The 17,118-nt window shown below is 52.2% G+C and overlaps 1 protein-coding gene across 1 annotated transcript; it reads left to right on the forward strand.

Moving 5' to 3' along the window:
* Positions 1 to 900: 900 nt before the first annotated feature.
* On the forward strand, positions 901 to 14,657 carry CHGA (chromogranin A). Its single transcript, XM_068399839.1, has 8 exons — positions 901 to 946; positions 1,453 to 1,499; positions 5,535 to 5,628; positions 6,052 to 6,120; positions 8,304 to 8,402; positions 10,014 to 10,511; positions 10,972 to 11,444; positions 14,574 to 14,657. Exons 1-8 carry the CDS (start codon positions 901 to 903, stop codon positions 14,655 to 14,657), a joined length of 1,410 nt encoding a protein of 469 aa, XP_068255940.1.
* Positions 14,658 to 17,118: the final 2,461 nt, after the last annotated feature.

Below are 17,118 nucleotides of genomic sequence, written 5' to 3' on the forward strand. Positions count from 1 at the left end.
CATAGGGTGACGTTATAGGTTGTTACGAACCACTGAACAAAGGATAGCAACCTATTAAAATTTACTTGCAGAGTCACAATAGCTGAGCAACAGACCCACCAGCCTTTGCTATTTACCCTAAAATATATCCTACTACTTAAAAAGCTTTCATAAAACAGCTGGGACTTATCATTTCCATTGGCAAATCTGTTTCATAGTAACCAGCTGTCTGGCTCTTGACCAGTCTTACAGGCACTCCTATCCTCTGTGGAGGTATTTAACAGGCATCTAAAAACTTCAGCATCTGTTCTAAACTATTTGTCTAGGTACTTTCTGTGGTCAGTGAAAGACAAGGGCAGCCTTAGAGGGCAAATCCATCTACAGGTGGCTATGCTGGCTGGGATACATGAGGTGACTCTCACTACTCATTACTGGTACACACAGAGGGGGCATATATGCAGAGGTGCTTGTAGATTGCCAGGGTTGGGTGAGGAGCTGGAGAAGTGATATCCTGGAAACACACCTCACAACCTTCCTGCACCTGCTGAGTGTGAGAAAATGGAGCAACTGGAGCCTGACACATTGCTGCTGGGACCCTTTGCCCTGGCAGCAGGGGGGGTCGGGGGGATCCTGGCGTGTGGCCGCTCCTCCAGCACCGGGTGAGTGGTGGAGGCTGATGGGAAGGCTGTGTGCGAGGGGAGGGGGGAGAGAGGAGGAGGTGGCTTCCTCCTGACGCCATTTCCGACGGGCTGAGATATATAAATGAGCCGGTTGCTGCAGTGCCCCGTCTGGGATCTTGAGCCAGGGCACTGGCGTAGAGACGCGCGGTGCTGGTCTCCCCCGGCACCTCGCCTGGAGCCCCCACGCCACGGACAGACTCACCCTCTGCCCCTGTCTCCCTCCCTTCACCCCGCCAGCACCATGAGCCGCCCAGGACTGCTCGCCGTCCTGCTCCTGGCCGTGCCGGGTAAGTGGGGCTGGGTCAGGGGCTGTGTCCCCCCGCCCCCGGGGCCCCCAGCCCGGCGGACCGCGCTGCCCCCAGCCCCGCGCCCGCCGCTGCCCCTTCAGCACCGCGGACAGCGGCCGCCGCAAGGTCACTGCCCGGGGCCGCGCCGGGCGCCGCCTGTCCCGCGGGCCGCGGCCGCCGGGCGCTGCCAGCCGGGGGCCTGCCTTCCCTTCCCTTCCCTTCCCTTCCCTTCCCTTCCCTTCCCTTCCCTTCCCTTCCCTTCCCTTCCCTTCCCTTCCCTTCCCTTCCCTTCCCTTCCCTTCCCTTCCCTTCCTCCCCCTGCCCCCCAGGGAAGGCTGAGGGGGGTACAATGCACACATCCAGCTGCTGCACCCAAGGACCACTTCCACCAGAGCGAGACGTCCCTCTCCTCCACTCCTATTTTTAGCAGGATAGGATTTCTCTGCTTGTCTCCCAGAGGAGATGAATAACAAGCTCTCTTTCTTTTCTCACCCCTCATTTTACAGCTGTCTCCCTTCCCGTGACAAACGACATGAATAAAGGGGACACTAAGGTAAGAATGGGCCTGTAATGGATGGGGTGAGTGAAGATGAAGGATGTGATGTTTAACCTCCACCTAGCTAGCTGGCTTTTGGCTGCCCCTGCTGAAATGCCCCACAGGAAGTGCCACGGATTTGCATGAGCTCCCTACAGCAGGATCCGTCCACCCCCACTCTCTCCCTACCAGGATTTACCCTTTGTGCATCCAATTCTGGGCACCTGGGTAGGGGGGAAGTCCCTCAGGATGTACCAAAGGGACAAAACATGCTTCTCTAGAGAATGGTGAGGCTGGGGATGGAGGTTGGGTATAACCTTCCCCAGTCCTCCTACCTTCAGCTTTTCAAAGCTCCCAACAGGAGGTGACTCAGGGGAGAGTGGGGGGAGATGTGATTCAGGAACGGGCATCGATGGAACTGTGTGTGTTTGGAGGCGTGTATGCATCTGTGTTTGCATGTGTGTGATCTGTTACTTAAACATGCATGTTCTTAAAAAATAGGCAACTGTCTGCTCTCAGATTGCTAATCTGTCCTCAGCTACTACTCAGCCTGTCTGGATGGCTACGACCGGTGTGCGACTTGGCTGACCTCTCCAGCCTGCTTTTATAGGCTCCTGTGCATGCATCTGTGTCATACCCCTCTGACATTCACAGCTGCACTTCACAAGTGTCTGCGCCCTCAATGGGCTTTTGGCACCACAGAGCTTGGATAGGTGTGTTTGCCTGTGTCGATCTCTGACAGACCCCCCCACACACACTTCCTGATGTTGTAATGCCTGTAGTCTTTCCGATAAGCTGATCTCTTAACTGCTCAAATTAAGACTTCTACAGAAACTAATGTCCAGAAAGGAAACACCAGCCCTTTCCCATGTACTTCTTGAACATCTTTGTTTCCTGAAATCTTCTAGCCACATGATGTTTTCCCCCAGGCAGCAGTAGAGGAGGGCACATTCATGTCACTCTCAGCCACAGGCTCCGTTGTAGTGTATCTGCTCGTTGTCACCTACAGGGCAAGCACCATGAGAAATGCCTCCCCATCTCCTGTCAGATGTGCCTGGGCCTGGAGAGCTGCCGCTTTGTTAAGACTTTTAGCCTGCTTAGCCCTTGCTGGGGCTGAGCCATGAGCTGTGAGCAACTGGGTGCCTGCTTCAGGCTGTGGGCTGCTAACTGAGAAAGGGGACTCAGGGCAGGCACCTGCCCCTTCAACTGGGATGCTCACTGCGCATCTGGTGGGACAATCCATTAATTCCACGATTTTCCTTGTGAGATCTGTTCCCCAGTATGTTCTATGTGTAAAACATGGCACTCCCCAGCAAGCCACATTTAGCTTTTGTGGAAGCTGGTGCAACTGGATGGAAATGCTTCCACCAAGGAAGGATTGTCTCCCCAGCCTGCCCCCTCCCTGGGTACTGCACTGGCGCAGGTTCTAGCTGAGAGCAAAAATCAGATCACACCTTTCTTTTCATTTTTGCTGCAACTGGAAGGAGCCATTAGGGCTTTTCTGCCTTCACAGCCCTCTGAGACATAGCATTTCAGTGAAGAAAGCCCTGGGCTCATGGGACAGATCAGGGCAGGGATATCATTATATGGATACAGCAGGGAGCACCGCAGCTCTTCCTACACACCATGCTCTGTGCCACCAGCATTTGTGAGTGGCTCAGGGCTGTGAAAAGGGTAGTCAGCATCTGCAGGCCTTTCCTGAGCAGCTCATCAGACTTTCCTTACACCGAGAGCTTTCCATGGGGAGCTGAACACAACCAGAGCATTTACAATATCTCTGCTGTTTGCCCACTCTTGTGCTTGAAGGACACTAATTTCCACTTACTAGCATACATTTCGGAAGGGCCTGAGAAAGCCAAGCTCAAAAGTGGTGAAGTCCATCCTTGTAAGGACATGATCCTTTGTAGATTTCTGTGTAGGTAGAGCATGAGCAGCTCTTAAGGATCTGGTTACATGCTCACAGTTAGAAGACAGCTATGGCAAAATTCCAGTCTGAGTTTCTGCACTGGATTAATTACATTCATTTGGAAAGGTTCTCCTTCATTTCCTGATGCAGGCTGTTATTTCATGACCTTGTGAAGTCTCACTCTGCAAGACTTTTACTCTTACAAAAAGTCAAGGAGAATGCTGTGGAATGACTGCACTCTTCATTTCGTTATGTTACAAAGTCCCTCTACAGAGTCGGCCATATTTCTGTGGTGACTGATGTCTTTCTTTGTGTTCAAAGACCTTAAATCAGCTTAGAAGTCTTCAAAAAGCTTATATAGAGTGTTTCATTGGAGCAAGTTCTTATTTCTCATGCTGAGAAAGTCCTTACTTCTGAAGCTGCATCGAATACAGCTGCAGTAAGTGGCTCCAGAGATTGGGAAATGCAGGAGGGAAGTATCAGAATCTGGGGTTTGTTCTATTTAATGGTAGAGTGAAGTGACTCAAGGTCATCTAAAATCAGCATTAGTGGATTGCTTGTGGTATAGGAGGATGATACTAGGGAAATTTCCCTGCTTTCTTTTTGTTAGATCTTTCCTGTAACATTTTTAATCCAGCAGGCAATCCCCTCAAACTGTGCAAATAGTTGAGTTTTCAGCGTTCTGTGGCTGTGAGCTGAAAAAGCAGAATCCTCTCCTTACACAGAGTGAAAATTTGCCCATTGCAGCTGGTCAATGTATATATCCGATTGCTTGAATGAGCAACATTGTAGATGACTGGAAACCGCTGACTTGTGTTTAATTTCTACTGCAGTCACAGTGCTTTGCTCTCCTGAGAATGGCACCTTGTGAGGGAGGTCAGGACTTTCAGGGCTGCCTGCAGAAATCATCAGAAGAAAGAGGTTCAGTGAGTGAATTTTCTGCCCCCAAGGCTCACTTGTATCCTTTTTTTTTCAATTTAGCCTCTTTTTGTCCACAGGCGTTTGTGAGCCCTGCATACTTTCTGGGCTGCTTTACAAACGATCATCCTTCTGAACTGGGCAGCAGGATTCCTGCACTACTAACTGGCACCCGACTGTAGTGAATGTGGCTTTCTCTCCTGTGTGACCATTTGGGTCTACCATGACCACACAGCAGGGCTCCTGGTGGTGTATCTCAGTGTGGTGAGGGTGCCTTCACCCATGCCAGAGGTGCCACCTTGCCTGTGTGCCTATGGCCTTCATTCTCCTACCACACATCCAGCACTGGGAGATCCCTGTGGGATCAGTGGTGCTCCAGTTGCATGGGTGAAGAGCTAGGCCTGCAATCTCAGTACAGGTGACAAACTAGGCAAATGCTTCTCATTTTACACTGAGGAAAAGGGCTGCTGGGAAGGGCAGGCCCAGAGTTCATCCTGTCTGGGAAGTTGCCTCAGGCAGTTGCAAGTGCTTCCAAGGAAAGTGTGGGAACTTCCTTGCTTTCAGATGACCTGCCTCCATGTACAGCTCTTCCAGTCCATAATAGATGGCTTGAACACTCAAGCACAAGGTCAAACACTTCTCCAGAGTGTCTTGTCCTTCTCTAGGGCTTGAGAGCAGTATTTCTCATCCGTGTTTGAAAGTACAATTTGCCTCACCTTGCCCTCCTTGCCTGGCTGCAGTCTAACTATGGTGCCCTTCTCAGGGCTCAAACAGCTTGCAAGATTTCAAGGTCACCTGTTGAAGAGCCATGACCACTTGTTGCTCTCTACAACCTCCCACTGAGCCCTTTTATAAGATGTAGGTTGAGACATATTGACTAAAAAGAGGATGATTTTGAGCTCTCTATGTATATATCCAGATCCTGTTTAATTTTCTGATGTGCCTAGCCTCCTGGATGGGCCGGAGTCATGAGATCCTCAGCTGAAGTGTGTGTCATGTTGAAGAAGCTCTTTCCATTGCCATGTGTCATTTGCTCACTTCTCAGTTTCAGGAGGTACCTTCTGTTCCTGCGTTAGGTAAAACAGGAACCAAACATTCAGTTCTGGCTCAACCAGAAGAGCAAGAAGATCTGTGCCATCATATGCTGCATTTTAGCCTCGGTAAGAAATAGATTTAGGAAAAAAAGACAAAAAAGTTGTGCTTTAATTTGTATTTTTTTCTCTTCCTAGGTGATGAAGTGCATTGTAGAGGTCATCTCTGATACTTTATCAAAGCCAAACCCCCTGCCGATCAGCGAGGAATGCCTAGAAACACTCAGAGGAGGTACAGGCTCAGATTTAATGCTGGGTATCAGCAAGAGCAGACCTGGCAATCAGGGGCTGGTCCTGTCCTGACACATGATCTAGCACCTGACAAGGGGTCCCTGACACACTCACCTTCCTCATGGTCACCCCACTGGGCTGCTCCAGACCCCAGAAGCAGGGACAGAGCTGCTGCTTGGCCCAGGCCATGCATCACGCCGGCACCATGGCTGGGGGGAGTGCTGGGTGACCCGAAGCTGCCTGGTTTTCATGGGACCTTCCTATGCTCTTAAGTATACAGTTAAGAGATGTGGCAGCAAATCATGCCAAGGGAGAGAAAAGAATAAATGAGGAGGGAGGTGGCATTTGGGGTTGGTTTTCATTTCCTGGGGGTGGGGGGAGGTTGTCTTTGACCACCCTCTGTACCAAGTCTCCCCTATTGCAGATGAACGAATCATTTCTATCCTTCGCCACCAAAATTTATTGAAGGAACTTCAGGAAATTGCTGCTCAAGGTACAGTGTCACTACAGTTATTTGGGAAGAGGGGTTTCATCTGTTTTAGCCACTTGCACAGTTTTGTTGTTTGAGGTTTTTTTGTATTTTACATTAATTTGACATCATATAAATGTGCCCTAGGAAATCTAGTTCCAGGACTCCCAGTAGAGGCTGGGCAAGTGGGGACAGGAATTTTGCTTATAATAAATACTATATGCATCTGATGATTTAAATGACTGTCAATGTAACTTGGTGGCGATGCAGAGTATAGGCATTTTGGGGTGGGAGAACCCTAAAAGGAAATATTGTAATTTAATTCAATAAATAACCACCAGCTCCCAAACTAGAATGAAAGGCAAGAAAATCTTCACAGTTTGTGCAGCTAGAGTCTAGCACTAAACCCAGGTGTGGCAGAAGGGAAGCCTCACTGAGCATCGAGCAGGACTTGCACCTCAAAGACCCCAATAAAATCCCCCAATGGGGGTTTTCCTGTTGGCTTCCTTAGGTTGAATGCAAGTTGCTTTGGTTTGGAGAGGTGTGGGCAGCTCAACACTTGTCGATGTGGGAGCAGCAGCAGCACAGAGCTGTACAAAGGGGTGTGCAAGGAGGAAAAGGGCTATTCTCAGGTGCCCAGGTCCCCAGCGCTGGTGTGCAGGTCCCAGGCACATCTACTTCAAAGCTGGTGCAGGCCTCTCTGCCCAGGTGGCCCAGTTGAGGCTGCAACAGGACTGTCCCCAGGCTGCAGGGAGAGCAGCTCCTGGCCTTCCCTCCTCCTCCTTGGGGTAACCCAGCTGGCAGCCCTCCCTTGCCAGGGCATCCCTGTGCCCTGCTCCTGTCCAGCTGCCAAGGATGGCTGGGAGGCAAGTGCCACCAGACTGCTTTCAGAGCAGGGAAACCACAGAGACAGTAGGGAGAAGGGAGAGGGAAAATTCAGAAAGTCAAGATTAGGAGAGAGCCCCATGTAGCTCCCAAAGCAATAGTTTGGTCACTGCCCAAATCCCACTGGTGGAGGGGCCAGCTGGGCAATGACCCCAGACAGGCTCCGTGAATGCTCTGATGATCCAGAAGAAAGAAATCCAGGCCTCTTCAGTGTGCTGATGCGCTGCTGCCCAGGCACACCAGGTTTGTGAGGGGGAGCGCTCAGCTATCAGGCAGGCTGTGCCATACACCATGGAGTCCACTTCAAGGGACTTGTTTCACAGAGGTGCATCTTGCTCCACTCTTTGCTTGGCTTGAGCCCGTGACACCATTTGGTCCTGGGGTAACATGAGTTCTAATCTACAGATCACAGTGACTGGGGATGGGAGAGCGGTGTAGTCCAAGGGAAGAGCAAAGATGTTTACCTTGGTCTCCTCTGTGCTGGCTGCAGCTGGCCCTGCTCAGGCTGGAGAGCCCACACCATCCAGCTCTGCCCCGTGTTGGGCTAGAGAGGACTGGGCTGGCAGTGTTGGCTCTTGCCTTTGCATTAAGGCGTAGAAGCTGAGCATGAGCTGGGTTAGACAGGGCTTGCTTGGCTTGCAGAGCCTGGTGGAATGGGGCTGCCTGGGGAGCACTGGTTGCCGGGACCACTGCACTCTGACCTCCAGCTCATGCTGCCTTCAGACAACACTTCTCCAGGGTGTTGCTTTTATCGAGCTGGCTCCATAATACCAGAGGCTAAGGTGTGGGCTCCTGGGGCCCTGGACCATCCCTGGAGCAGGAATGAATGCTGCTTCTCCCTTCTGGAGAGTGGCAGGAGGTCAGTGCCCCGGGGAGAGGGGACCCCACAACCAGCCAGGAGGGCACAGGGACTCTCAGTGCTCACCTCAACAGAGGTACGTGGGCAACATCTGGCAGGAGGCAATTTTTATCCTTCAGTACTCTGATGCTGAAGTCTTTTGTTGGCCTCAATGCTCTGCAGTCCAGCATCTCTTATTCCCTAGCTCTCCACCAATATTAGTTTTCCTAGCACCCCTGCTTCTCTATTTCTTTAGAGACCTTTATCTTTCTTGCAGATGATGTTTTTGATGGTGGCTTTGTTACTGAAGTTGATTCACATATCCTCCAGTCTCACTTCTCCTCGCAGCTCCCCTTTGGCAGATTTGTCCATTGTAGAAAACATGCATATAATTTATAAAGGGCACAGAACTATTTTCCTACCTCTACTTTCTGAAACACCGGAGGGGCTGTTGCCTTTCCCTGCTTTTCGTTACTTGACACAGGTGCCAACGAGAGAACTCAGCAGCAGAAGAAAAACAGTGGCTTCGAAGATGAACTTTCTGAAGTCCTTGAAAGTCAGAACGACAAGAACAAGCAGAGAGGTCAGTGTCAGCTTCACCCCCCAGGAAATCCAGGTCAGGCTGTAAACAAGGATGTTCTTTCTAACAGCCTTGATATGTCCATCTGCTTCTCATTTAGGCATCTTCTTTGATGCTGCTGCTGACATGCACAAGCAACCCAGTGTTTGCTTTGTTCTATTTACCAGCTTAAACAACACGTAATTTCTGAGCTCTAGGAACTGGTGATGGTCAAGTTACCAAACTGACCCTGATTTTTTCCACCCTGCTGCCAATGCCATCACTCACTCCTAATGCTTAAAATGAGTCACAGCCAGGGAAATCCTGTACTGAAAGACTCAGTGATACAGGCAAGAGCGATCTGGGTCTGCTCCTGCCACCTTTGTTTCCAGGCATCCAAGATACTAGGTTATGGGTCCCTGAAGTGAAAATTGAACTTGGGATACACACAGTGCACACACACACACAAAACAGCTGCATCTTGGAAAGACCACCCTCAGCAGGGATTTCCCCTTGTCACTATGTTTCTATGGCCTGGCTAGGGACAGGCAGTGTAGTGGAAAAGAGGGTTCGGCCCCTTCCCTTTTCCACATCAGGAAGAGATGATGCCAGTGTGGGGTGAGAAGGTTTCTCATCCAGCAGCAGCACGCCTGCAGAGGGTCTCGAGTAGGCTCGGGCTCTGGGGCATGTGGCTGAGCCACGGCAGTGCAGCGATGCCGCCATGTCAGCCCAAGCTGCCTGAAGCGATGAGGGGCAGTACCCCAGGGGCTGCTGCTGCAGCCAGCATGGCCAAAAGCCAACAGAGAGGACAGGTCTCTCTGCTCTCCCTCCTGCCAGGGCAGACCGGAACTGCTTGCTCCAGCAGTGTGGAGACTGCATGAGGATGAAGCGTCACACATTGGTCCATCCAGGCCCAGTGTCACTGGTTGTCACCAGCCCTGCATGACTGTCTCTCTGCATCCCCTCACCCCACTGCGCCCATCAGCCCTGCTTTGGGCTACGCTTGCCTTTCCATACCCATCTGGCTTTCCCCACTGCTCTTAAGCCCCCCATCTTTTCTTTTGCAAAGTGATCTCTATGGCTAATTATATTAAAAGAAGCTAGTCTCTGGCATGAGCAAGAGCAAATACCCAGCCCACATTAAGCTCCTGCTGAGCAGCTGCTTTGCAGAGCCAGCCCCAGCTCCCTCTGGCTCGCCTGCAAACAGCCCTGGATCCCACTTCAACTTATTCAGAAATAAGGCTGCGAGGTTGGTGCAGCGCTCAGAGAAGGGAGAGCTGTGCGAGTGCCGTATTACACCCCTGAATCCTTTCGTTGTTCATGCAGTCTGGTTTCACGTGGGGCAAGTTTGTTGCTGGCACCTCGAGAGATGGCGATGAGGACCGTGCTGCAGCAAAGCACTTCGGCATATGTTTGACTTCAGCCTTGCAAGTCTCTCCAGCAGAGCAGGCACTAGTGAGAGCACCGGCTTGCTTGAACGCAAGCATATGTTGAAGTGACTTGCGAAAGGATCCATGGGCTGGTTAAGCAGATGATTGCTGAGCGGGGCTGACACTCCCTAAGAAACGCACCGGCTTCTCTGCTTGTGAAATGAGCTCTCAGGAGAGGTGTTGCTTTTTGCTCCTCCCTCTGCAGATGCAGCAGGGGAGCGCCCTGAAGAGGAGCAGCCCACAGGGTCCTTGGCTGAGTTGGCAGCACAGAAAACCCTGCGAAATGAAGATTCAAGAGAGGAGGGAAAAAACGGCCTGGAGAAGAGAGAGCCCAGGCCACGGGATGCCGACCCTGGAGAGAAGGAGGATCAGGAGATAGCAGAGACCAGTGACATCAAGGGTGCAGAGGATACCCAGCGAGACAAAGCTTTGGACAATCACATCAGCAAAAACTTCAGCAAGGATGAGCAGCAGCAGCGAAGGGATGAAGAGGAGCAGCCCAGAGGCCCCAGGGACAGCCTGGAGCTCGAGGACGAGGGAGAGCAGCCATCCAGGCACGGCCAGGAGCAGAGCAAGGAGGTGGCAGGGGAGCGTGTGGAGCGGGAGGATGACGGAGGAGATGATGCTGCAGAGGAGGACCCTACTGAAGCAGAGAGGTCACTTGACATGGCTGAGGAGGAGGAGGAGATGCAGGAAGATGACAGTATGTATCCCAGACGGCTGTACTGATACCTACGCAGGGTGAGCTGAGAGCACTGAGACAGACGGATAAGAGGCTTTAAAGCCTAGAAGTTCAGGCAGGTGCTTACCGGGTTTACAGAAATACCCCCTGCCGACAGCCACCACCCAGACCCCCTTGCAAGCCCCCGACCTGTGGGCCCATGCACAGCGGGTAATGCAGGCCCAGCAGCTGCCTGCTTCTCAGTTTTCATAGCACCTAGGGACATCTAATTTCTTTTTTTTGAACTTCCTATGTAGTTTTTGACTGCTGACCCCAAGCCCTGTTCCTGACATGGTGATGTGAGAGGGGGCATTTCCAGAATCCTGGGAAAATGGGCCTAAGTCAGGAAACCCACCTTGCATTGCCCCTGAAGGCTCAGTTCAAAGGTGGGGCATAACCAGGTTAAAACTTGTGCTCACTGTTGTGTTTAATGCTCTTTCAGATAATGACGATGCTCTGGGATTTGGCAAAGATGGGCAGAGCTCTGAGGAGGAGGAGGAGGAAGAGCAGCCCCGGGCACTGAGAGGAGGAAGGCATCGCCTGGAGGATGAGGGGACGCAGGAGGAGGAGGAGGAGGAAGACACCTTCCAGCCCAGGGATGCCAAAAGCGAGGAGCTGGAAGAGGAGTCCTCCAGGGAATGGGAAGACTCCAAGAGGTGGAACAAAATGGATGAACTGGCCAAGCAGCTGACATCGAAGAAGCGCATGGAGGAAAACGATAGTGGGGAAGACCCAGACAGGTCCATGAAAATGGCATTCAGGTCCCGCAAGTATGACTTCAGTAATCCAGAGGAAGATGTGAGAAGGTCATGGAAACATCACTCAAAGGAGGACAGCAGTGAAGGAGGCTTCCCGCTTGCTCCCATGCCCGAAGAAAAGAAGGATGAGGAAGGCAGCGCTAACAGGAGAACGGAGGTTGGTATACATAGGCTTAGGAATAAATCCCACCCGGTTATTACTTGGGAATCCAAGCTATGCTTGGAGATGTGGATGGTACCTTGGCGTTAGGCAGCCAACATTGGTTCTCTATGACATTAAGGAGATGCTCGGTGACCTTGTAGTCATTCAGCCCTAGTTATTACTGAGATTTGCACCTGGCTGTGCCTTTGTTTTTTTTCCTTGTTTTAGTGACTAGTGCAAAAACATTCCCTGCCCCAGACAGTCTTAAAAATGAGATAGAACTGTTACGCTGGTCTGTGCGGGACATGGTGACCAGAGCTATATCTGGAGCCTGTGGTGGGTCTTGTGTCCCAAAGCCCCTTCAAGTCAAAGGGAAGGCTTTCCCTGGCTCGGATGACGTGAGTAGCATCAGACCTCCTACAGAGGCAAACCAGGGGCACAGCCATGTTGAGAGAGCTGGGGCATTGGTTGTGAATACATCTGAGCCAGGCTTCCAAAGTCAGAGACATCCTTCCCTGCTACCTCACGTGGTGCTATGTGGTAGCTCAGTACCTCCCCCAGAAGCCAGGAGCAGCGGTTTTGTCTTTGTGCTGACGCCCAGCTCTGGGCACAGATGTTTATTTGGGATAGCGCAGGAGGCTGGTCACAGAATCACAGAATCACAGAATGTTAGGGATTGGAAGGGACCTCGAAAGATCATCTAGTCCAATCCCCCTGCCGGAGCAGGATTGCCTAGACCATATCACACAGGAATGCGTCCAGGCGGGTTTTCAATGTCTCCAGAGAAGGAGACTCCACAACCTCTCTGGGCAGCCTGTTCCAGTGTTCAGTCACCCTCACCGTAAAGAAGTTTTTCGTCATATTTAAGTGGAACCTCCTGTGTTCCAGCTTGCACCCATTGCCCCTTGTCCTGTCAAGGGATGTCACTGAGAAGAGCCTGGCTCCATCCTCATGACACTTGCTCTTTACATATTTATAAACATTAATGAGGTCACCCCTCATTAATCAGAGCCGGGCATGGGCTCTGCGGGTGTTTGCTCTGGGACAAGCCATGACCAGGTATCCAGGAGCAGACTGGGGCAGTGGGTGAGTGCAGCCAGTTTGCTGCAGCTCTTTTGCCTCCAAAACACCCCTCTTGCCTTAGTTACACACCAAAACATTGCCCAAAGGTTCCCATCATCATCCCCTGCTGAGAGGGCATCTCCAGTCATGTTGGTTCAAAGCGAAGCCAAACGTCTCAGCTCCAAGCAGGGGTGCAGTGGGTGCCTGCTGAAGAGGGCAGCACCTGCCCCATCTGCCTCATCACCATCATCTGCTCATGTCTCAGGTCTCTCCCACAAGAAGGCTGGTCCTCCCTGCCCCTGCCAGCCGCTCTGGGGTGCACCTTGTCTGCAAGGTGGTGGGCTCAGCCTCTGAACAGGGACTGGGAAGAAGGTTGCTGAGGCTGCAAAACTGCTGAGTTCATGGTTGTGACAAGACTTTTTGGTGGTTTTTTTTTTACATAACTTGATCGAGGCCTCTGGGAGACAGTGAGGAGGCACCAGATCGAGCACCCAGCAGCGAGGGAAGGGAAGGCACAGGCTCTGGCTCTGCCAGACCATCTGCCACCCTGTCCCCTCTCCTGGTTTTTGGGTCATATGGCTGTGTGTCTTGGCCGGTGAGGCCAGCATGGGCATAGCCGAGGGCTGTGAGTGGCGTCCCCTGCACTCACCGGGGCTCAGCCTGCAGGGCCAGGCAGGAGCGAGCCAGGGCGCATGGGCACAGCGCGAGGCAGTGCTTTGGGTCTGACCTCTTCTCTCTCCAGGTGCTGCAGAGGATCTCAGCACAGTGCTGTTTTCTCACTTTCTGGGGACTCCAGTTGCAGCCAAGGCTCCCCTCCAGCAAGGCGAGCCTCAGCCAGCTGCTCCCTGACCCCCTTCAAACCAAACACACTGAAACAGCCACTTGGGCTCAGTGTGGGGTGCTGGTGGGCACCCCATGCTGCTGGCACACTGCTGCAGCCAGAGCCTTCCCAGGCACTGAGTCAAGGGCCCTGCCGAGGGGCAGGGTGACTTTTTCCCTGTTCAGGAAAATAGCTCAGGGGTGAGAAAAATGACTTTTTTTTTTTTTTTTTTTTTTTTTTTTTTTTTTTTTTTTTACAGACTTTATTTCTTTCACACCAGTCACATGCAGTGCAGGCCAGTGGCTCAGCGTCATCCCACACTTGGTGGCTGCTGCAGGCAGTGGCAAGGCTCTGCTCCCTCTGCACAGGAGAGGGGCTGTCTCCTCAGCTCTGCCAGCAGGAAAAGGCACTTTTAGCACTGACAGCCATAAATTTGCTCCTGGAGAGCCTGCTGCTGCACTGGGCGAGTGTGTGATCTGCAGCAAGTCCCAGGTGACGGCAGCTGCGAGGGACAGGCAGGGCTGGGGCTGCCAGCAAGACTGGACCAGTTGCATATGACCAGAGTTCAGGCAAAGCCACACAGTTATGACTTTGAGTACCTGCACTAAATAAAATAGCTTCAGGTTGACGGCATAGATGCACAAAACCCACTATAGAAAGGCCACCAAGCGATGGGCAGCTTGAGCCTTGAAACCGATGGCTTCCTCAGTCACTATTTTCCCAAACGGAAAAGCCTCTCCCGGTACTGGAGGTGCTTGCAGACGCTCAGCGCAGCATAGGGAGAGGGGACACCACTGTCCCCTCCATGAGCAGGGCACATGCTACACTTGCCGCAGGTGGCAGGCACCTGTGCCCGTGCCGGTTTGACACCACTGCCTCTACGCAGGCGCCCAGCTTGGCAGTGCCTGCTCCAGCTGCGGCTCCCCAGCAGCCATCTCCCTTCAGCCCCGTGCTCTGGAGGGAGAGACCCGTCAGGGGCTGCCCTGCCCGGCAGTGGGGCTGGGGAAGGACAGTGGCTGCGTGTCTTGTCCCCACCACCAGCTGCAGCAATTGAACATGAGGACAGGACTAACTGGTGTTGCGCACAGACATCTGTCCAGAGAGCCAAATGCAGGAGCGGGCTGAGGGGACGGGGCGAGATGCAGCTGTGCTCGTGTCACCACTGGCAGCTGGCCCTTGGCAAGGTTTTCCATAGCTCAGGGTTGGGGGGGAAAGGCTGCCCACCCGTGGTCACTGATGCTTGTCCTGGGCTTTCATTGCAGGACCAGGAGCTGGAGAGTCTGGCTGCCATCGAGGCTGAGCTGGAGCGCGTCGCCCACAAGCTGCATGAGCTGAGGCGAGGCTGAGGGCCCCAGCTTGCCCTGCACGGGTGAAAGCCACCGTCGCTGCCCTCCTCCCCCGCACCGCGTTTTCATTTCCTGATTTAAAAGCAATTAAGCCGGAGCAGAAGCATCGTGCCTAGGAAGCCAACCTCGCTAGCGCCCAGGCCTGCCTCCCTTGCCATAGTGTTGTGTCCATCGCCGCTTCTTCACTTCATGCTCCCCTGTACACGGATGCCCACCTGCCCAGCCGGGCACTGGTGGGCACAAAGTGCGATCTACACTCGTATTTTCTGTCTGGGTGGGGTTTTTTTCCCTCTTTTTTTTAAAAGACAGACAGCTTTCTAGAAAGTTCTCCTTCCACGGGTAGTTTCACTGGGTAAAAAACTGCAATAACTTGTTATCTTTTGATTAAAAGCTGAGAACTCTGACTGTAATATATTCTATATAAAAAATTTATCTAAGGAAAAATAAAACTGCAGTGGGTTCCTTCCTTTGTTTTGGCAGCTTCAGTCTCTGTTGTCAGCACATTGCAGGGCTTGGATGGTCCTGGTGGAGAAGAGGGGGAATGGAGGCCTCCCCTCACCACAGTCATGTTGTGATGGTGTTTCCCTCCTTACCCAGGCTCCTACGCTGCCGCCCACCGAGGCCCAGCACCGAGGACACCTCCCCGAGGTCCCCAGCACTGTGGGGCTCTCCCTGCCCAGCCCCGGTGCTGGGTGTCCCGGGGGCTTCCGTGAGATGTGGCTCACACCCGTAGTTAAACGTGGGGTTGACCAGAGAGAAAACAGTTTAGGAGTTTAAACACTGGGGCCACACTTGACCACGTCAAGCTATTTGGACAATGCATGAGTGGGTTAAAAAAACCCCAATAGGCTAGTGATGAGGAAAACTACTGGTCTCTGTTCTCCCAGAGGTGAAGGCCGGTCCTGAGGGGATGCCCCTCCTGTGTGTTGCATGGCAGGAGCCATGGTGGCCTGATGGCACAGTGCCAACAGGCAGAACATCCCCCAGAACAGCCAAGATGCTCAGAGAACAGCTGCCTGGCTTTGAACTCGACATATTCCTTTATTCTGCTGAAAACATTAGCGCTGTTGGCCCACAGAGTGAAGTGCACTGGAGGTGGGTATGCGGGGTCCCCTCGGCGCAGGAGGCCCTGGGTGTCCTGAGCTGTCCTCCACCTGCCAGGCGAGCTTCCCCAGGGAGGGCTGGAGGAGCTGCCGAGTGGGCAGTGTCCCTCACCCCCAGCCCTGGGCAGCCCCACAGCTGCAGGAGGAGGCAGCGAGGCAAAGATATGGCCCAAAAGCTGCCCTGGCACAGGGCGCAAGCTGGGATGAGGCACAGGGTGACAGCCTGGCTGGAGAAAGCACACTGGCGCGAGGTGTGAGCCTCCCAACCCCATCCTGAGGAGATCACACTCTCATTAACCTCAAGGAAACACGTGTAGGAACAGAAGTGAAACCAAAGCTGTTCCATGGAAACAGTACTAAAATGTCAGTTATTAGGGAGTTAATCCAGCTATAAAAGTCTCATTTGACATACTGATCTTCATTTAAATTTTAATTTGAATATTGTACTTAGTTTCTGCTTTTTTTTTTTTTGTGGCAGAGTCTCTGCCAGTGGCACCACCCACACAAAGCCTTGCAAGCTCAGGTCTACATGTCACCATAAATTCACAGAAACACTCAGCCACCACCCCAACCCACTCCCGCCAAAACAAAAAAAAACCCAAACCAAAACACCAACCCAACCCTAAGAAACCAAACAACCCACCGTAGAAACGCAGCCATCTCCAAAGGAGTTAGACATGTTTTTCCAAAAAGGATGGCAGCAGCAGACAGAACTTGTCTATTGCTGCTACAAAATCAACAAGAGGAAAAAGAACATTACTTGATGGAGCTACTATAAATACTGGCTTAACTGGATGATCAAGTAATCACAAATATTTGGGACCCAAGGACTTTCTTCAAAGGGAAAGATGGAGCTCAAGGCCTGAGCGCTGGGCCTGGGAGGATGCCTCACCACAGCAGGGCTTGGCCCTGGGGCTGACACCCAGTGCTGATCCCCAGGCAGTGGTTACATGAGCGCCCTTGCTGAGCGGGCTTGTTGCTTAGCAAAACTTAATACTGCTGGGTGAGATATCTATCTTTCTTGCACTAGCCAAAACAGGGCCCTGACTGAAAATCCTGCAAGGTTTTGAGCAATCAAGAATTCCCTATGCAGGATGATGAAGGAAGAATCAGCCCAGAAGCCTCTGCCAGGAGTAAATTCTTTCCTGCCCCGGCAGGGGGATTGGACTAGATGATCTTTCGAGGTCCCTTCCAATCCCTAACATTCTGTGATTCTGTGAAGTACAGCAGCAGCCTGAACCCCAGTGATGTTTAGCTGTGTTATATAGTAAGATAAAAATAGCCGATGTCCCACTAGTGTCAGAAGAGAAATCAAATCAAATCTTGCTGGAATAAGAAGGTCCAAAGTAACTGCAATC

The sequence above is a fragment of the Nyctibius grandis genome, chromosome 4 (genome assembly GCF_013368605.1).
Source record: "Nyctibius grandis isolate bNycGra1 chromosome 4, bNycGra1.pri, whole genome shotgun sequence".
Lineage (NCBI taxonomy): Eukaryota > Metazoa > Chordata > Aves > Nyctibiiformes > Nyctibiidae > Nyctibius > Nyctibius grandis.